This window comes from Paramisgurnus dabryanus, chromosome 7 (genome assembly GCF_030506205.2).
Source record: "Paramisgurnus dabryanus chromosome 7, PD_genome_1.1, whole genome shotgun sequence".
Classification (NCBI taxonomy): Eukaryota; Metazoa; Chordata; class Actinopteri; order Cypriniformes; family Cobitidae; genus Paramisgurnus; species Paramisgurnus dabryanus.
Window position 1 is genome coordinate 19,746,013 of NC_133343.1, and position 16,765 is coordinate 19,762,777.

General features: G+C 37.6%; 1 protein-coding gene across 12 annotated transcripts in view; it reads right to left on the reverse strand.

The window, feature by feature from the left end:
• Positions 1–16,765, reverse strand: part of dlg1a (discs large MAGUK scaffold protein 1a) — a 151,310-nt gene that overhangs the window by 114,298 nt on the left and 20,247 nt on the right. Inside the window, exon 1 of one of the 12 annotated variants that reach the window (XM_065240350.2) lies at positions 4–239. The exons of the other annotated variants lie outside the window; for them this stretch is intronic. Within the exon in view, the coding sequence (XP_065096422.1) occupies positions 4–105 (102 nt within the window). The 5' untranslated portion in view covers positions 106–239. Of the gene's footprint in view, positions 1–3; positions 240–16,765 lie in introns of those variants that run through there. 12 annotated transcript variants of the gene reach the window in all.

A 16,765-nucleotide genomic window follows, 5' to 3' on the forward strand; every position in this document is an offset into this window, starting at 1 on the left:
TACCTTGCATCCAAACATAAGTGAGATGGTGCTGTTGGTGCATGCTACTTTACAGTGGCACAACATTGGGGAAAAGCAATCCAAGTTTTTGATGCTGGGAGACATTCTCTCTGCGCCTGGCCACTTCAATCCATCAGCGATTGAGGTGCCGGCCAACAGCTTCCAGGAGTGCAGCCCTTTCCCTGCTCTTGATGTGCACCCTCATCTCTTGGCTCGGTCCGTGGCAGGGTAAGCAGAAGCAACGAAGTGATGCCTTCATCCAGCAAGCCCTTGTCAATTGAGTCCACTGCGCTGGTCTTTCTTCCTATCTCTACGCTTGACTCGACTCAATCGGCCCGACCGATCAGATAGCTCCCAAAGAGATGTGCACTTTAGGAAGCACTGGGAGAGCCATGTTGCCTACCGTGACCAGGAGGTGTTGCAGTGGGAGGAGGAAGAGGAGGGTTAGAGGGCAGTGAAGCGCACAGGGTCTCGTGTCACAACGCAAGGGGCTCTCTGCTCTGCCAGACGCGTTCCACCTGCTGCAGAGGAAACGATGCCATGACTTTCCACTCGGAGGAAAGAGGAGAAGCCTCGGGATGCTCTCCCACTCAGCGACTATCCAAACAAGACGCGGCAAGCGGCGCGAGAGGAGAGAGAGGAGAGGTAAGCAGAATGGAGGAGGAGGGGCAAGCAGCAGCGTTGGGCTTATTACACAGTTCACTAGAGAGAAACTGAAGAGTTCTTGAGCCGAAGGTTGCAGCGCACAGACGGAGAGAGGGGATGAAAGGGAATGGGAGCATTCAGAGTTGAAACTGACTGCTTTTTTCAACAGACTTACGAGAATAATAGTGAGAAAGATGCTGAATTAAAAAGCTGCATTAAATATGAAAGGGGTGAGGGATGTAGAAACAGTATTTTGGGGAAATTTTCTATTGATTTAAAAAAAATGTTTTAAGTTAAAATATTTATCTGATTGTGCAAAATGACTTAAGTCCAGTGTAGATAAGTAAATATATTAGAAATGTTAAACTTTGAAAAAGGGTTGCGATTTTAAGACAGCATGTCAAGTTAAATCAAAGTGTTTCAAATCTGCATTCTTTTTAAAAACCATTGCACACTGCACATTATTTTGCCGTAAAATAGCAACTGTTGGGATTTACTATGAGATGCACAGTGGATAATTATTGCTGAAAATGTGTGGTCTAGCTATATTTGCGACTGACTTCATTGCATATGCATTTGTAAGAGTTTCCCTTTCAGACGCAACATCTTTGGAAGGAGATAATTTGAATGATTCACGCAACGCGATTTACTAATGTTTGTGCGCGTGTTATGACTGGTATTTGCGCCATTATTTAACAACAAAAAAAGCATGTCTTAAATTACTTTGTGCTTGAAATGGCTGCAATTATTGCTAAAAAAGAGGCATTACAGAGAGCAGAGAACACGTGATACAATGCAAAGGATTGTTTTAACAAAACAGTTTTATTTGGAATGCCAGTGGAACGTATTATTCAAATTTATTACACGGCTCTCTGGAATGCTTGATTCTGATTGGTCAGTTGAGACATTTGCAGGTTCGTTATTTTCAAATAATAACCGCTCCAAATTAATAATGCATAGCCGGACTACTTGCACGAGTAAAACCGCTCCGCGCCAATAAAGATCAATAAGATCTTTATCTGTTTGGCGCCATCTTGTGACAAACACTGGACAACCACGACAAGACACAGACAGCTTACTGAGACTGAACTTGACAAAATAGAGCATGACAGCTACGAAGCCAACACACACAAAAATACAGAATGGGGATTAAAACTTCTCAAAGACTGACTAAAAGAGAAAAAATGGAGAGACAGACAAGTATGAAGCAGAGGATCTTAATAAGGTATTACGATCATTTTATGCATCTGTGCAAAGTTTTGCGGAAGGATAAAAATGTTAATTTAAAACAAATATGCCAATAAAATGTTTCAAATTCATATTCATGTCCAGTTTTTTACTTATGTGGCAAGTAGCCGTGTAATAAGCGGGATAATGTAGAGGCAGCCGGTAGTTATTGGGAAATAAGCCCCTTCAGTGTGATACAAGACCCTCCGCTTCGCGTCGGGTCCTGATCACACTGTCGGGGCTTATTTCCCAATAACTACCGGCTGCCTCTACATTATCCCTTACATATTATTTGCCAATGTTATTTTTTATTTGGTGGAGGAAATAGGTAATGGAGTCACTAGGAGAAGTCACACAATACCAGGTGTTTCAAAACTCAAGATCAGCTCTGCTTATTTGTGACCCTGAACTAATTTGCGCTGTTCTTAGTAGATAGTGTTGGTCATTATGGAAATCAGCTGTTGCACTTGTGTAATTTAATTAGCGTTTTTTTAGTAAATAACTGCAGATATTACCATTTCCAACAGCGCTTTTGTAGGATTGCGATCTGGCGCTAATTTGCCCCGTTTAGTAAATCTGGCCCTAAAAGTGTCATGTTGTGTTGATTTTGTGTTAAAATAAAGCACAAGTTGTTTTAAAAGTACAGTATAAGGGTGGATGATATGCAGGGCTTGACATTAACTTTTTTGCTCACCAGCCAAAGTGGCTAGTTGTTTTCCAAAGTTACTAGCCACTCATTTTCACTGGCCAAAATTTTGTTGCTGGTAAAATAAATTTTATATGATTAAACTTGACTTTGGCATCCTTAAATGAATTTAATTCGAGAAAATTTACTTGATTTAGCTAAATTAGATGCAGATTGAATTTCAAATGCTGATCCCCCAAATTAAGACATTTATTAGCTGGTATATACCAGTATAGATCATATAGGTGCATGAAAAACATGCTAGTAAGGCATAAATAGATTAACTTTGAATTAATATAGTAAAAGTGGAACAGGGGTGTAGAAGATTAACTGAAAATATAAACACAAAACCCCTCGACAACCACTTTAAATATTTATTAACAACAGCAGTACTGTCAAGAAATGTACATGAATTTTACTTTCAACTAGTTTATGCAGATTGTATTTTATAAGCTTGATCATGGTTTCTGTAAAAAGTGATTAAAGACTTTTAATGTCAAATGTCGAAAGGGCATTATTGTTGTTAAAGTAGCCTACATTAAAATGTTGCGTGAACCTCTCAGCTGGTGGGTTTCCTTTGATTTTCGTGTGCATTCAGGTATGCGCTGAATTTCTCTCCGCTCTTGCCCTGAGAGTGTGCACACAATTTATATCTCTTTAATCACTTCCATGCAATTGTTTTATCTTTCCCGAAGTGTAGTATATACGCTCAGACTGTGTCCCGTGCATTCGCAAATCCATCAGCTCTCGCGCACTCTCTGAAAGGTGGCGCTTTGGTCCGCAACGCTCCGCTGATCACGCGTGCGTCTTAACAAACGATCTCTGTGCTTTGCACTTGGTGCAGAGTGCTCATGGGAGTTGTAGTTTCCCAGTGTCGCATTGCGCATTGTTTATCATTTCACATAACTTTTAAGAAAACTACAATTAAAAATTTATATGCAACCAGCCAAAGTGGCTAGTGGGATTGGCTGTCTTACCTGCCAGAGCCGAAATCTACCTGCATTTGGCAGGTTGGCGGGTGTTAATGTCAAGCCCTGGCGATATGAGACAAATATAATATTACGATTATTTTGGGGGTCACGATTTCATCACAGTTCTTTTTCGTGTTGGTTTTTTAAAGACTATTTTGCACTTACTGAGCCTTAATACAGCCATACTAATGCCCCCATTAAAAATGCAGTCCTACAAGGTAACAAAATATGTGCGGACAGTACGCATACAAAATATTGAGACAGGACAAAAATTACACAAAGGAAATAGACAGCATTTGCACACACACACAACATCATCCGCGTGTAGCCGCTAGAGTATATTTTGAAAGCTCCTCGCAAGCCAAACGTGGATAAAGCATATACCCTTCATGTAGCGAGTGCATCAATTTGTTGCTTACTTGCACTTGTCACGTATTTGGCATGGAACAACGATACCTGAAAAAGTGGATTGTGGAGACATTTTAATCATTCACGGTCAAATATTGTCATATTGCACCATCCTAGTTAACACAAAATGTGTTGTTTCAATAATAACACAGAGGTGTGTGGATTCTGGGACAACGCATTTAGTGTTAAAACTAATAATTTTACATTTCCTTTGGTGTGTAAGTGTGTATTAGTACTGTACATGTTAACGATATGCAAAACATACAGACTCCAAAGTAAATAATGATGCGAGTTATCGTCTCCAACGTATATCTCTTTTACTTGGACTACAACAAACACACGGATTGTAGGCAACAGTTTACATCCTGGGATTGGTGATGTAGATAAGACCGACATCATATCATAATTCCTTTCGCTTTGACTCACAGCCTGTAAGTTAACTCCTGTCGGCATTGCATTGTGCACAAATCTTTCAAACATGCACTCTTAGAAAGGATGAGAGTGAAATCTGGAGCTACAAAAATTTACCATATGAGGAAAATAATGTGTGTTTTAACCATAAACCATGCAAACACATTGTATTATACCAAATACACAAAATAATGTTGTTTTTATATCAATGAAATAGGTGCTCTTTAACACATCCTTTATTTTATACAGGTTCCTGTAGGGTCGAACACTGTGAATCTCTCAAAACAAACTTTTTGATTGAAATCGAAGTATCAAACTTAAACTAATATCCACTTAACTGAAGTCCACTTAGGGTCTACTAACATTATGCATGCCGTACCAGAGTACATTTGACCCCAAAGTATATTCTTTGGGGTAGTGTGATCGCTCCGTACTGTACCTGGGTGTATTCGTACCTGGATACACGTTGCAGAGTTTAATTTAATTTGGGAGCAGGGTACGAGCAGGGGAAGGCTGAGCTTCAGCTTTCACTAAAACACTTTGATATGCGAAGCACAAATACATAAAGCCGCGTCTCACCCGAGGGGCAACCGATATCTATAATGAAGCCAATACGGAAGTGACTTAAACTGCAATTCATCGACTGGCACCTTGAGGCTGGCTCCAAAAGGGAGTCAATTCCTATAGACTCCCATGTTACAAATGCCCAACTTTACAGTAGAAAATAATGTGTTTACAGCCTGGTACAAAAAGTGTTTTTGGTCTATAAAGCTAATTTTGCCCTTCATGACAACTGTGAGGGGGGTGAATTTGTTTGTAACCCATTCGTTTAAATCATATTAAGCCCTAAACTTCTGCATAATTAAGTACGTGGCCGCTTGAGTGACGGTTGAACAGCCACTGCTGTCACTAGACTCGCGAAAGGCGGGCGTGGTTTCACCTCAGCTTCACCCATGTCCCGCCACTTTACCCATTTTCGGTTTTCCGCGAGTGATTCGCGCCAAGATGGCGACTGCAGGCAACACCTACTTTAAGCTTCAAACACGATCTTCGTAAACCAATGGGTGACGTCACGGACACTACGTCCATATTTTTTACGATCTATGGTCTCACCGCATCCCAAATGACCCCAGATAACAGAGGTGCGTTAGACATCATGTCTGCCCAATTCTTTAGGAGTGACACTGAAGCTAAAAATCTGCATTTTAGGCCATTTGAGATCTTTCTAAAGTATGATATACAATTTTATAGTGGGCTGTAATAAATCTGAGTGTGATAGTGCTTCTCCTCTGCCCCTCCTCTCTCCTGCACCCCTGTCACAGTAAATTATTTGAACTGTTACATCATCAGTGCAGAGAGGCATGCAGATCCCAGACTACTACAGCACAGACCCTCAAATACAATCTTTTATAAATATAACCAAATAAATCTGCATCTAGAGCATGACGGTGCAGCATCAGTTGATAATTAGAGGAAAGCAATCTCTGTCACAGAACAACATGCTATTTCTTTCATATAATAACAATAATTAATTTCTCAGACAGCAGTACTAATGGTAACATTTGTTTTATATTTATTGTGCATTTTAAGCAATACGTCATATACAATCTTGACATCTTAGGAAAGTCTTGACCACTCGCAGCACTTTATAATAATTCTCTTTAACACTGTGTGCATAACAACATTACAGACTATACAGTATGTGACCCTGGACCATAAATATATAGGGCAATTTATATATCATCTCAAAGCTTTTCATTTATCTATGATTTGTTAGAATATGACAATATTTGTAGGGCTGCCTAAAGATTAGTCACGACTATTCGTTTGCAAAATAAAGGTTTTTGTTTACATAATTATTATACACAGTACTTCAACAAATATTATGGATATATAAATATAAACACATATATGTATATTTTTAAGGAAAAATTAATTGATATAATAAATATGTATATTTATATATGATATAAATTATATGTAAATATACAAATGTTTACACATGCAAATATTTCTTAAATATATACATGTGTGTGCATTTATATATACATCAGGGTTTCCCGCAGCACTTTTCAGTTCGGGCGGCCCACCTAAGCTGGGATACCCAACCACCTTAACTAGGTCGTCCAAAAAAAAAATTTCGCTGCACAAAAGGCTGTCAAGTGAATCTCTGAGAATAGCGTGGACGCGCTTCACACCCCGAGCGGGCACGCGCCACATGAGAGAAAAACATGGTCCGTCACTGTCTGGAGGATAATAACCTGTTTATAAAACATTTAATTAATTAATAATCTAGTATGTGTTCATTTTCTGTCAAAAGTTCTTCAAAATGGAGTTTAATTTGGGTGTTTAAAATAAAAATATTTTCATCATGACGCGTATGCCCCGCCCCTTTGATTGCCACGCCCCCGGCCCGCCCTGCGGCACAACCCTACCACCTTAACTAACACATTTTCTGCGGGAAACCCTGTACATAATTATTACACAATTAATATGTAAACAAAAACTTTTATTCTGCTAACGATAAGTCGCAACTAATCGTTAGGCAGCTCTAAATATTTTATAAATAAAATATCGTTAGGCAGCTCTAAATCTTTATATACTATAGGTTTTAAGAAAAGAGTACTTGGGGGCAGGGCACATATTGATATGATATATAAAAAAGAATCTTGATGAAGCTATGACAGGAAGCACTGTCAGATTATTAATAATGCACCAAGACAATGTTTCATGATAACAACCGGCTCCCTGTACATTATCCCGCTTATTAAATGGCTATTTACCTCATAAGTAAGGTAAATAACATAAAATAGTGTTATTACAAAATATTTTATTCAATATCATGTCAGCAAACAGCCATGTCTTTTCAGCTGCTTGTGTCGCAATTCTGTCTGATGGTAAAATATGTTATGGTTACTACTGTAGTTGGTACATGAGGTAGACTTGGCCCCTTCACATACAGTACTACACATCTTAATCACATCTGCCGCAATGCTAATCAATTAGACATCAAAGAACCATCCAATCAAAAACACACAGTATTTTTTTAAACCCACACAATCCTTATTTTTATGATTGTCCTTCGCTGTCATGTTTGAGTATTTGAGCTTATCCCTAATATATGTATTACCACGGTAAAAGCCTTTTGTGTTTGTATGCATACGGCATCCCATTCATCATCCAATCTTATTTTCAACAAGGTGAAATCTTGCACTGTGACAATGGCGATAGATACAATGACTTTTGGATGAGTTTCGATCCAAACAAATCTGCAGCTGAAGCCAATTATTAACTTCTAAATCAATCCTTCTCTCCTGAGAGTTTCAAGGAGAAAGGGACAAGTTATTCTTACAGCAGGTGCCATCCTTAAACTTAGCTTGATGTTTAAGAGCTTCTTCAAGTTTGTGTACAGCTGTGAACTCAGCACTTTCTACTGGAACAATGAGGAACTTTTCCTCTAATAAACTGTGTGTGCATGCTGATGCTAATCATTATTCTGCTGTGCAGAAGCTCTCAGAGGAAATATCTAGATTGCAGACTGCTGAATTCTCACGATACCATCAAAGACTCTCTGTGTGTGTGTAAAGAAGCACGTTTAAGAAGCAGAGGAACTTTGTCTCTCACTGGCAAAATGAGAATCACTTTGTACAAACATTAATTTCTGCTCAACAGTATCTGTCTTTCAATGATTTAATGCAGTTTCTCATATTTATGTGAACTGTACACGTGATGGCAAAACAAGTTACTCAAAAAGCGTTCAAGATGATGACACGTGCTAATGTCGGATATGGTGTATGCGCATAGCTCAGTATATGCCCAACTCACTTATGCCACACTTAAAAAGAAAAAGAATGAATGCCTTTGCAATATATAGCAAAATAGCAACACTTATTTTTAAAAATATGGACACCTTTATGTTGACAACTTGCCTACAAGCCTAAACAAAGAATCACTGCCATTGTAGTTGATGTCTCTACTGAATGTTCATTGAAAACACTGTGGGAATGACCTTAGGGAATCCCTACTGGAATTACACAAATAAAACAAAAACGAAACAAATTTCAGTTTTTTCAAACGTATGAAAAGTACATTCACTGCATTCATCATAAATTTTTTACATTCAAAAAAAGCACAGCAGAGTTTTTGCCTCTCCTTGAAAAATGAAAGCACTGTGTACATAAATCTTTGTGGTAAATGTGAAAATATTTTAAAATGTACAAAATTTACAAAAGAACAGTGTTAAGATCATAAGGCAGAATTTAGATTAGGTTGAGTTAGTGGGTACGGGAAAAGTTAATGTACTAATCTTATGACACAAATGTGAGATGCATAAAAACGGTATCAGGCAGTGAATATTATAAGGGGATCATTAAAAAGCAATTATAAACTTTAAATAGGCCTAATATGCATTTAATTTTTTTAATTTCTCATTTATTATCAAACATCAATCATTTTATCGTCCCTGTAGTTTAAAGCTGGATTATTTAATTCTGTTCCGGGAGGACCGAATTCTGCAAAATATAACTTCAATCCAACGCAAACAGACCTAAACAAGCTTTTCTTAATTATTTAGTGAGGTACATAAATAATGTGAAATCTACCTCATAGCTGTCAACCCTCACGTTTTTCCCGGGATTTCCCATATTTTACCATGCTATCCCGCCATCATCCAGATCAAATAATTTCCTGTATTTCTCCTGTATTTTTACTGTATTTTCCAGACTATAAGTCGCTCCGGAGTATAAGTCGCATCAGTCAAAAATGTGCTTTAAAGAGGAAAAAACATATATAAGTAGCACTGGACTATACGTCGTGTTTAGGGCTGCAACAACGAATCGATTAAATCGATAAAAATCGATTACTACAAGTGTTGGCAACAAATTTCATAATCGATTCATTGTGTTGCGTGACGCAGAGACGTTTAATAAAAAAAACCACTCGCACTGCGTTCCAAACTGCCTAATTCCATACTATATAGTAGGCAAAGAGTACGAGAAGTAGTGCTTTTTTTAGTGCTTTTTTTATAGTATGGAAGTATGCAGTTTGGAACGGAGCGTCGGTCTCTCTCGGGCACTGTTGCTTGCAGAGTTCGGCACCTCATAGACAGGGCGGAGAAATGACAGGGCGGCGGAGAAAAGATAAAAAAACAGCAAAGGTAGAGGAAAATCACGTCAGTGTTTTACTCCTCCCAAACGTAAGCGCGTCACCTGGAAGTTATAGCCGGCAAAGAGGTAATCAAACAAAGATGACACGCTTATGCTTTATGGAGCGACGACAGCGAGTAAAAAAAGTTTCTAGAACGAAAACAAACTACAATGACAAACTCCAATGATATTAAACAAAGAAATAAAACGTTGAGAGAGAGTATGAACGCTTTTCCCCGTCATGGACCTGTATGTTAAATCATCGCGCCGTCACTCTCCTGCTGTTCTGTACTGCGCGCTCCAGCTCATGCCGAGCAAGGAGACGCGCGTGCCCGGCCCAACATACAGTACAACATACAGTAAGTGCCGCCTTTTGTTGCATAAACATTGTCTTACATTTATTTAGGCGAAGTAATGAATGGTGTATTTGCATTTTGCGCGGGAGTAGAAGACGCATTTTCCGTTTTCACAAGACGCATTTATGTGGTCAAATGTAAATGGAACAGTTTTAACAAATGAGATAGCTATCCGATCAGAGAAAACACATAAAGTCAAATATCAGGTACAAAGCTGTCACTGGGGCAGTACCCTTGATAAAAGGTCCTAATATGTACCATTTAGGTACAAATATGTATCTTTGAACTGCCAATATGTACTTTTGAAGTACTAATATGCACTTTTGGGGTACAAAGGTGTACCTTTTGAAAGGGTATTGTCCAGTGACAACTTTTGTACTTTAATTTCTGAGAGTGTACTCATATACTATCTTTTTGATCCCATCAAGAGAGGCTTCTTGATGGGAAATGCATCATAAAAAGTCTAAATATTTGGCAGATGTAAAGCATGCATGTGTATTTTTTGTGTTAGTCCATTTTTATTTTATTTTATTATTATTGTAACAGCTCAGGTGTGTTCAAGGAGCAACATGTGTGTGCAATTTCTAAAGATTTTAGTTCTGTTCTGAATAAGGGGTTGGAAATGAATGCTTTTCTTGTTTTTTGTTTTTTATCCGATTCATCAATTAATCGAACAAATAATCGACAGATTAATCGATTATTAAAATAATCGTTAGTTGCAGCCCTAGTCGCGTTTATTTAGTAAATGATTTCACAAATTCCAAGCCGAAAAACAGACATTTAATCTGGAAAGGCAGGTTATTCAACTAAACAATAGCACAGAACAGCAGGCTGAATAGGTGTCCGCAGGGCCGGCCCTGGCCAATTTGCTGCCCTAGGCAAGATTTCACCTGGTGCCCTTTAGAATCATTTTGTTCATAAACTTACACAGGAAAAAAATGCACAGCTTTGTCTAGTTTTTCTTAATTTTGAAAATATTTTGGAAACACACGCATGCACGCACGCACGCGCACACATACACACAATACCCTGTCACTCAGGCATTTGGTCTTGACATTGTCACTGAAAAGGCAGTTTAAAATATAAACCCAGAATTCAGCGAACGTCAAGAACAAGAAAACGGAAACAACAATCAGACAGAGACGCAGGATTTAAATTACGTTACACGGACCATGTTTAAATTTCAATGTTTCTGCACAGAAATACCAACTTTGTCTGGTATTAATAAGCTGCACAGTGGCGGTGCTGAAGGCGCGTGATGGCACATATGCACAGATATTTACGTGCAATCTATTGGAAAGCGGAGGAGTCATTAGTTGGGTTAGTAAAATAACGAAATTATAGCTTTTAAATAGAAGAAAAAAGTTTTTTGTAAAGAGATATATGTTTTTAAAAGTTTAAAACACACAACCCTTCTCAAGGGGAAGTAAGCTACTTTTCTCCTTACGTGCAACCTATCGGAAAGCGCAGATGAGTTTGGTTAGTAAAATAATGAAATTATAGATTTAAGTACAAAATAGTATTTATATAAAGAGAAATATTGAAATAAAAGTGCAAAACTCTTCTTAAGTGGAAGTAATAAAGTAAAATAACGAATAATAATTATATAATAACGAATAATAGTCTCCAATAGGTTGCACGTAAATATCTGTGCTGCCACCAGTACTTTGTCTGAGCGCGTCTTCAGCACCGCGGCCAGCACTCCAATGCGCAGCTTATTAATACCAAACAAAGTGAACAAGTTGCTATTTCTGTCTAGAAACATTGAAATTTAAACATGGTCTGTGTAACATTATGTAAATTCTGCGTCTCTGTCTGATTGTTGTTTCCGTTTTCTTGTCCTTGACGTTTGCTGAATTCTGGGTTTACATTTTAAACTGCTGCTTCAGTGCAGTATAGCCACAGAGCTATTTAACAAGCACGATCTTCCGAGATTATATGCTACTAATAATTCATCAGTAACTGCTGTTTTCTTGTGCAAAATTAAATATTTATAGTTAAATGTTTATATACATATATTAAAAAAATAATAATTTGGGCGCACGGACGCCCCAAGGGGTCGGCAGCGCCCTTAGCATTTGCCTATTCCGCCTATGCCCAGGGCCGGCCCTGGGTGTCCGTAAATGTTAAAGTAACATAAACAGTTATTTACACGATACACAATAGCTTACTGAACATACCTGGAAGGCTAAATAGGCTAAATTAACACAAACCAAATTTGTTCAAAAAGGTCCCGAAGTCATTCCGCATCACTGAATCCATTGAATTACATAAATACAGGAGCAGCATAGAGTGGACTTTCGCGGTTGTAGAAAGTAATGGTTTCTCTTGGATCTTATGTAATTTTGATGTACAAGTCGCACCTGAGTATAGGTTCCAGTTCCCGCCAAACTATGAAAAAAGTCAGATTTAATGTCCGCAAAATATGGTAATCTTTCTATAAAAAAATCCCACTGCCCGTATTTTATGTTACATTTACCTTTGGTAGAGCAGGCAGAAGTATATCTGTCAGGGTTTCCCGCAGAACTTTTCAGTTTGGGCGGCCCACCTAAGCTGGGATACCCTACCACCTTAACTAGGTCGTCCCAAAAAACAAATTCCACCAAACGCCACATGGCCGAAATGAGAGAAAGACATGGTCCGTCACTGTCTGGAGGCAAACTAGCCTGTTGATAAAACATTTAATTCATTACTAATCTAGTATGTGTTCATTTCAGTCATAGTTTCTTCAAAATTGAGTTTTGTTTGAGTGTTTTAAATAAAATATTTTCATCATGACGCATACGCCCCGCCCCTTTGATTGCCACGCCCCCCCGGCCCGCCCACCTGCACAACCCTACCACCTTAACTAACATATTTTCTGCGGGAAACCCTGTCTGTAACATATTATTCAAACGATGCAAAGCTACAATTGCCACGCGTGCTTAGCGCGCACATCCGCATACTTGGGTACACAAACTTGCACATTCAGATTTGCGCTGTGAATGCATGAGCCTTGTTTTTTTATAACTCTGAATGTTGGGAAACACTGCTGTTTGTGCTGTACTGCTTAAATCAGGTGGTGCAATGTGTGCAACCTATCATGTAATATAACAAGTCTCTGGCGTGAGTTTATACTGCACCTGATCAAAGTGGACAGAGTGATTATATATCCATTTTATGTCCATATTATTCTATATCCATCAAGATACTTCTTAAAAACAAGTTGGTATAGCATTTATAATCTGTAGCAAGAGTTGATGGCACTATTTAGGATGCAAACGCTGTTTAACAAAAGAAATCGCTTTCACTTTCAAAAACCGTCAAGCTGTCACGTTAAAGCCAGCTGCCACGTTATATGTGTTTGTATTTATACTTGTCTGTTATATTATAATTCTGTGTTTAGGTGCATGACAAAAAATCCATGTATGAGAATTTAATTTAATGTAAATTAACAAATTTCATTTGACAGATGTTGTGGGATAACTAATGTTGAACATAAAAGTCTCTGTAAAAAAACATGAAGAAGTTACAAATTGGACCATGAAGAACATTTTTACCGACTCAACAGTCTGATTATTAACCTCAAGGGTAGACCATCTGTTAACTACAATCAAAAGAGACTTCAGCTCAGCAAGTAGCGAGATGTCAACTTGCAATCTTGTAACTCTTCGAAACCTCTTCAAATGAATTCAAAAGGGCAGGAAAGTCATCCTGTTCTCAAACTCAAAAATGTTGTGTTCATTCTGATAAACCTTTGTTAACATAACTATTAAATTACACAGATGTGCAACAGTGTTTTAAGGTTTTAAAATGCAAACTTTTGAAAATGGCGTTATCCTTTCTGTGTAAACAACCAAAAACATCTGTGAAAACTGAGAAGTAATACGGTAATTATTACGTGTTTAATCTACAGCAGTGGTTCTCAAACTTTTTGGCCCCCCTTATGTAGGGTACATCTCTTTGTGATCCCCAAATGAAATTCATGACATAAAACAATTCCAAACTTGGAATTTGAATTAAATAAAACAGATTAAATTACTACATGTATCTGCACTATTTTACACCATTTTGAAGTTTTTCACACTAAAATATGCAACAACATGAGAACCTTCATGATTGACATATGAAAAATTGACACCACTCAATAGTCACATCTTACACTAGGAATAAGATGCAGGGCTGAACATGCTAAAGCCATGATGTTTCCCTCAAATGGAAAATGGCAATACTAAACAAAATATTCATACATTTTCTTGCAAAGAAAGTGTACAGTTTCAGTACATATCACTGGTGATATATTCACTTGAAAATCATCTAGACAAGAACTGTTGAGTCACAAGTAAGCCTCATTACACCCCCAAACAGTCCAATACAGTGAAATACTTTAAAGAGGGAAACAGGTTCATTTACAGTACAGCCAACTAGAGAGCTAAATGTCAGGAAAGCTATGTCTATGTCATAGTGCAAGTAGTGACCCATCTTGACAAGATCATACAGATTACTCAATGTATAATGTATTTGACCTCTCATAATATGATTTATAGCCTACATCAAGTCTCTGCATGACTGACTGGATGACATGGATTATCCAGCTCTAATCTGATTTGCTACTGTTCTCTCTCTTTCTTCTCATAGATAAACTGTTCTTCTATAGCCATGTGGAAGCTCTCGGGGATAGCCCTGTTAACCCATGCTGACAGCTCTGGAGTCATCAGTGATTTATAGTCCCCCGTCTTTTCCAAAAAGCACAGGGAGCTTCAGTTTCAACATTTCTGGAGGAAGATGAGGAACTCCCCTCTGTGGCCAAAATGTGAAGCACAGGATCATCTTGACATACAGAAAAACAATGCACAATCTGATCAATTGTACTTTCAATGTCAATTCAAACTCTTTCAAATAATAATTTTTTTGATAGTTTTAAAGATTAATGCTGTAAACTTAATAAAAAGTCTGAATATAAATGATATTTGTAGGCTGGTTCGCATTCGCAATGGGGCGGTTTACCAAACAGAGCTTAAGCTTAGTTTCAGACAAAAAAGTATGTTTGACCTGTCATAACTGAACAGCTTGCACTCACATATCTTTTTAATATATCAGTGTCACTATTTTGTCTCAAGATGCACACCTTTTTTTTAAAAAAAACTACTTAAATCTTCTAAAATAACTAAGGTCTGGTCCTGACTTAATCTAATCCCTGTCCAGGAAACTGACCCGAAATACACTATAAGATGTGATATTGTGTTTTGGGATTTTTTAAAATCTTTTCTGCAAGATCATTAAACTGATTGGAATTGAGAGTAGTAGTGACCACTGTATTTAGATACAGTAAGTTCGGCCTTAGAAAACAGAGATTCAAGTGACAAGATCACAATAAAATTAGGAAAATCAACTCAGTGACCACTCAATACAGTAGATGGCAGTGTTAAATTACATACACACACTACAATGCAGAAGAACATTACACAATCAGTAAAAATTGTCAAAAATGGTCATAATGTCAACTGGGTCAGTATAGTACCCTTTAAAACGAATGTGTTAAAATAACACATCGTGTGTCTATTTAAGGACATCTAATAGTGTTGTCCTTAACTTAACACATATCAGTGTTATTTTTGGAACAACACACTTGTAATGTCCCTTTTATTTATTTGAACTCAAATTCAACATGAAATGACACATAATGTGTTAAATAGGGTAACACAAAATAATGTGTTAAAATTCACACATTCTTTCTTAGAGTGTACAGTTATATATACATTTGGAATCAATATGTACATTTGAGGTACTAATATGAACACTTTAGATCAAGCGTGCCGCACAAGCCCTGAAAAGTGAAGCCAAAACATCTTGACTGGTCCTAGTATAGGTCATAAACCCCGCTTCCACCATGTTGTTCAATGGGACTTGAGTCCAACTAATCAATTTAATTACACTTCAATTATCTGTGGTTTCTGTCATTTACTAAAGCAATAAGCCCCAAGAAGCAGTGGGTTACCAGTCGTGTAACTGCTAACCCAGTTACGCGTCGTGCCTAACAACGCCCCTTAGCTGTTATAATGCACTGTAACCCCACTGCTTTGCGGGGTTTATTGCTTTTATAAAATGGTTACTTCATATGCATAAAGTTAGAAGGGATTTCATAAAATAAAACACAAATAAGTTGTCATTATATTAGTACAAATATTACTCTTCCGCCAAACAAAGTAGATCCTCAGAATCAAGTGTGGCTGCAACAGAGCGCAGTTCCCAACCAACACAGACGCAGCAAAGACACAAAGAAAATATGATTTAAGACTGTGGTGTTTATTTTATAAATCAATATTCATCTAATTTATACATTAAAATGTATATCTTGCAACTGTTGAAGTGATGAAAGCATGCTGAACTCTTTCCCTGTCAGCGTTTTTTTTTCTAAGTTGCCACCAAGTTTTAGATTAATGCCTTACAGAAAAATGATCCTCTTTAAATAAACATAAAATATCAATTGAAAAACAGACCATTCACTTTCAAACAACAACAACAAAAAAAACTGTTTCATCCTACCTTCATTTGTTCTCTTATCACCTCTCAAATCTTCAGCTAAAAGGCTCTGCATGATAATTCCGGATGCATGTGAATTTTTGTGAATAACTTTTGTAAGAGATCAGATTCAGAGCCATTAAAACTTACACAACGTTGTTTTTAGTGTTGAGTGAATGCATCAGTGTTTCAGTTGGGTAATATCGCCACCCAGTGGATAGCAGAAATATGAATTTGATGTAGAAACTTCTCAGAGAACGTTTTCTCTTTATTGACGAGATGACTCAACAATATTTATTGACAGTTATCTGGATATCACCATAATTGTGCAATTGTACACTAATTAAAAATATGATTTTCATAAATTGGTACGCAGCAACAGTGGCGCAGTGATACTTATGTAATGCGGTCTGAACC